At 32.1% G+C, this 5,081-nt stretch overlaps 1 protein-coding gene across 1 annotated transcript; it reads right to left on the reverse strand.

Moving 5' to 3' along the window:
• Positions 1-474: 474 nt before the first annotated feature.
• On the reverse strand, positions 475-4,756 carry LOC107767805 (peptidyl-prolyl cis-trans isomerase FKBP65). Its single transcript, XM_075248123.1, has 12 exons — positions 4,462-4,756; positions 4,271-4,357; positions 3,564-3,824; positions 2,953-3,030; positions 2,787-2,867; positions 2,531-2,704; positions 2,353-2,442; positions 1,485-1,648; positions 1,274-1,397; positions 1,032-1,177; positions 789-916; positions 475-686 (listed from the first exon to the last, which is right to left on the reverse strand). The coding sequence occupies exons 1-12, from the start codon at positions 4,619-4,621 to the stop codon at positions 587-589; spliced, it is 1,593 nt and encodes a 530-aa protein (XP_075104224.1). The 5' UTR covers positions 4,622-4,756; the 3' UTR covers positions 475-586.
• Positions 4,757-5,081: the final 325 nt, after the last annotated feature.

Genomic DNA, 5,081 nt, shown 5'->3' on the forward strand with positions numbered 1-5,081 from the left:
GTTCCTCAAGCCCATGTGAAATAATTCATGGGCCTTGTTTGGGCTTTTAGTATTGAGGCTGAACTTTTAAAATTTAAAAAATTGCAAAAATATGACCACTTTTAGTGGTGGTCTTTAACTTTTGACCCCTGCTTGTTCCATGAACAGTATTTCAAGGTCAAAAGTTAAAGTATTGCCATCAAGCAAGCGAGGAGCAACATTTATTAAACTTGAAGTTCTGAAGTTCTGCCAACAGGGTAAGCATGGATAAAAATTTAAAGTCATTCACTTTAAGGGCTATTTGTGTACTCCTTCCTTTAAATTTGCTTCAGATACATAATCCATGCCAAATCACTAATTAAAGAACTAACGGGTCAAAATTAATTGAACATTTATTTTTATCAGTAATTAACTCTGGAACAATAGGTTACTGAAGAACTGTGTTTTTAGAGAACTCAATGTTATGACTTGAAAAAAGTAGTTAAACTCTTTAGCTTCAATAAGAAAAACAGAAGCTATATTTTTTTAATAAAATTCAAACTAGTAGCAATGCAATGTAAATAATTTGAACTTTTCATACAGCATTTTCAACAGAAATCCAAAAGTCCTAGGCCAACCTTGAAAGCATGGTGCTAAAAATTTCAACTTCATGTTGTGTATATTGCTTCTGCTTATTCTTCAGCTCTTTGTACATGAGCTTCACATCTCTGCTAAGATCAATTAAACTTTGAGAACACATTGAGGAAACTATGGCAAGAAAATAAATATTTGTAGAAGGCATATATATAGTATAAAGGCAAATTAAATACCTGTTGTTTGGATCAACTTCAAGAGCTTTTGTAATATCAATTTCAGCCTTTTCCAGTTCATTGATTCTTAGGTATGCTTGAGCCCTTCTAAAGAGAGCTTTCACATTGCAAGGATCATACTCTATAACCTGTTTCCACAAGAAGATATAAAATCAAAAATCTCTTTAATTTCAATAACACATGTATATATCAACTCTCTCATGTGGTAAAAGTAAAGAGGAAGGGTAAATTAAAATAATGAACCTTGCTACATAGTTTTGAGGCTTCTTGATGCTCTCCAATCTTCAACTTACAAGCAGCATTATTCAAATAACACGATAATCGCAAAGTATTTGATTGGCACTTTTCATCGCTGTTAAATGAGTGATCAAACTGGATGAATTTCAATGCCTGGAATTTACAATACATACTAATTCAGCTTACATTATATACGTAGATCAAAGTAAATTAATTTGAACATTTCAAGAATGCAAAACTATTACATTCCTTCTCATACTTCCTTGAGGCACATTGAAACTTCCCTTCTTTGAATAGTACATTTCCGTCCTTCTTAATTTTATCACATGCTTCAACTTTCTCTTTTGTGTCCATCTTCCAAAATGGTTTCTCCTATATGAATCAAGTAAATATTTTTTTTAAAACCATAAATTTGATAACTCTGAAAATAGAAGGATTAATTCCTTGTTAGAAAAAAACCTTGTTGAAATCAACCAATTTGATCTCATAAAGCACTAAGTCTGCAGTAGCTAATACATCTTTTACTTGACAATCATGAAAATAGTCCGAGCTGATTGTAACTATTGCTTCTTCTCCTTTTCTCATTGTCATGATAGCTCTGTCTAAACCCTCATTGAATTGCCCTGCATTGATCAACATAAGAAGAAGTTTATCTCACTATAGAATTGTAAAATTTGTACTCAGTTCGCTCCGTAATAAGTATCTTTTTTACATAATCAAGAATGAATTAACTTAAGTTTTCAAATTTGCCCTTATTTACATATCTCAATGTGTCAAGTTAGCAATATGCAAATTTTAATTAAGGATAATTTAGTCAAAATACTTTTTTTTTTCTAGGAGTTAGTATTTTTTTAAGGGGTGTGTTAAAAGCCAAAAAGTCACTTATTATGGAGTAACTTCTTAGCAGAAGCAGATTCAAGATTCGCACTTTATGAGTTCGAGATATCTCTGAACCCATTTACCATTTAAGTTACTAGGTTCGAAATTGAATATTTGTATATATTTAATAGATTTCTTAACACATGTACAGGGTTTGAGCCAAGGCTACTGGATTCGGCTAAACCGATAATTTATACAGTACATTTGTCGTTGTTTCTAAGGGTAAACCCTCTTTTCTAATTTATGAGACACAACTTTTATTTTTTACTTTTTTGAATGAGAGAATTAATTTCAAGTTAAAACCCATACACTAGTTCTCTTTTTTAGTTATCGAGGTACATTACAAGTTGGCCTGAATACTATCGCCGTATAAAGAAGGGTAAAAGTAAAGAAAAGGTACCTTCTAAACATACATATATAAAGAAGGGTAAAAGTAAAGAAAAGGTACCTTCTAAACATACATATTCAAAGGGGTCTTCGTCTGATAATCCTTTCCTTTCAAATACAGTCCCATCTTGTAGCTTTCCAATATAAACCACTTCAAGAACATCATAAATTTCCTAACATTAATATCTTCTTGATTTTAGAGATGTATTGAACAAACAAAGTTAATTTGTGAAAATTACCTTTTACAAGGGATCCTTCATTAGGACGATCATAACCTTCACCAGCCTTAATTAGCTTCTTAAGAACCTTCTTATCTCCAGTAACATCAACAACAATTTTCCATGAAATCAGCTCAAGATGAATGGTCAAATTCAAATTTGGTTGGATTCCATTTTCAACACCATCAAAATAATCTTCAAGTTGATGAAAACACAACTTAATTATCTTTCTTTTTGCGTATCAATAATTAGTTAATTTTGTGTTTATCAAACTTACAAGCTGGTTTCACAGTTAACTCAGCTATTTCTCCTTTTCTCATTGTCTTTACAGATTTTGTCATGGCTGGATAGAGGTAACCTAATAAAAGTGCAATTTTATCGATTAGTACTAGTAAGTTGTATCTTAGAATTTAGAAGAAAAAGTAATTTAAACAAGAATTTACCATCCAATAAAGAAAACTCCACACCATCATCAGAGCTTGACAGAGTTTTTCCATCCGCAGAGCTTGCTATATACTTCACTATCCAATAAAACAGAGGTAATAGAAATTTAAAAACATGAGGAAAAATGAAATGAAATTTATTTGCTAAGAATCCCTTGAAAACAAAAAAAGAAATTAATTCTTAGATTTTTTTTGGTGTTGAGTAATTAATATAATTGCCATGCATGAGTAGTATAAGATTTTCCAAAATGATATATAAACTCGTGTCCACTTATCGTCTCAAGATTTTTAGTTGAACGTTCAAAAAATTTCACATGACATTATATAGAACTAATCATTTGTAAGCCCATTATCACACTCGTAATTAGTTTGTATTAAAATTCACGTGTGCCGTGTGAAATCCAACATCGTGTTACATGCACGTGCAAAAGGGTATTGAGTTATTATATAGTACGTAATTGTTTCATACATAAGTTGTGTAAGCTTTCTTGAAAGAGTACATACAAATCTTAAATTACCATATATTTTTCGGTTGGATGCTCAAACTCTTTAGAATATAGAAATCCAAGTTCAAATTGATATGAATAATAGTAAATGAAATAAGACATTACCTAATACTTCATCTACATCTTTAGGTGTAGCCCACCCTTCACCTTCCTTTATTATTTTCTTCAATATTCCTCCATCTCCAGTGATATCTCTAACTGAATTCCAAGAGACCAATTCAATGTCAAAAACAAGTGTTGAATTGGGAGGAATTAGAGGAGGAGAACCAGTTTCTCCATATGCCAAATTTGGTGGAATTGTGAATATTGCTCTTTCACTCTTTTTCATTGTAGCAATTCCTTCATCCCATCCTTTAATAACTTCACCTGGAATTCAATAATGAACAATGAAACTCACTCAGCTAAACAAAACTTAGGCTGTCTTGGATTAGAAAATTGTTTATTATGATATAATCTTGCTTAGACATTTTATAAATGGTAAGTAACTTGATATAACATGTTAAATTACACTGATGGTTTAAGAAATTCATTACACTTGACAGTATACATTACTTAAATTCTGACAATATAAGAAAAGAAGTTCAGCCTTGGAGCAATGATAAAGTTGTCTCTGTGTGATCTAGAGGTCATGGGTTCGAGCCGTGGATAAAGTCAGTAATGCTTGTATTAGAATAGACTATCTACACCACACTCAGGTGCAGCCCTTTCCCGAACCCTGCATGAACGCGGGATGCCTTATTCACGGGGCCACCCTTTGCCTGAGAATATAAGAAACCAGTAATTGAATAATGTAAAAGAAACTATAAAATTACCTTGTCCTAGCTTGAATTCAAAAGGTTTTCCTTTGTCATGGCTTGAATCAAGAATCTCCCCATCTTCTATTTTCACACTATAATGAACTAAATATAACACAAAAAGGTCAATGCAGCTGCAGTCAGCATTTTTACACTGTAAATGTAAATGGTAAACAAAAACACAATAGATAAGTTAAAAAAAATCATACCTTGGATTTCATCACCGGGTAATGGTGTCTTCCAAGAATTACCCTTTTGCAGAATCTTTTTTCTCAAGCCTTCTTTCCCAATTACTGTCTCTGGTAATTCCCAATGAATTTCTGTTTCAAAGTTCACTTTGTCGCTTTTCTCAGAATTACAAGCTGCCATTTTTCTTTTTCTTTTTGCTTTTTCAGTGTTTTCCCATTAGTAAGTAAAAAGAAGATAAGTAGGGTTGCAGTAGATAAAGGAGGAGGACTACAAGTTGAAGATAAGCCGTTAGTTTCCCACACTTTTAAAAGTTCTTTCAGTTAGGATTTCTTTTACAATTTTTTATTTTTCTTTCCTGAGTTGTAACTAACTTGGTAGAAATAACACATTGTCAAATGAGGCCGAGCCGTAGACGCCTGAGCTCGATCCATTATCTTTTAATTGGGCTTTGGCCCAACAGAACCTTAAGATCAAATGGAGATTTACATTTCGTGAAATATTCCAATTTAAGTCCTTTTAAGTCGCATATTATGACCACAGAGACTTGTCTGAAGTGTTGATACATTAGGCAGATATTATTTTCCCCTTATTTTTTTCATAAAGTAAGTGAATAAGCTAAAATGTTTAGGGGCAAAAATGT

This window comes from Nicotiana tabacum, chromosome 24 (genome assembly GCF_000715075.1).
Source record: "Nicotiana tabacum cultivar K326 chromosome 24, ASM71507v2, whole genome shotgun sequence".
Lineage (NCBI taxonomy): Eukaryota > Viridiplantae > Streptophyta > Magnoliopsida > Solanales > Solanaceae > Nicotiana > Nicotiana tabacum.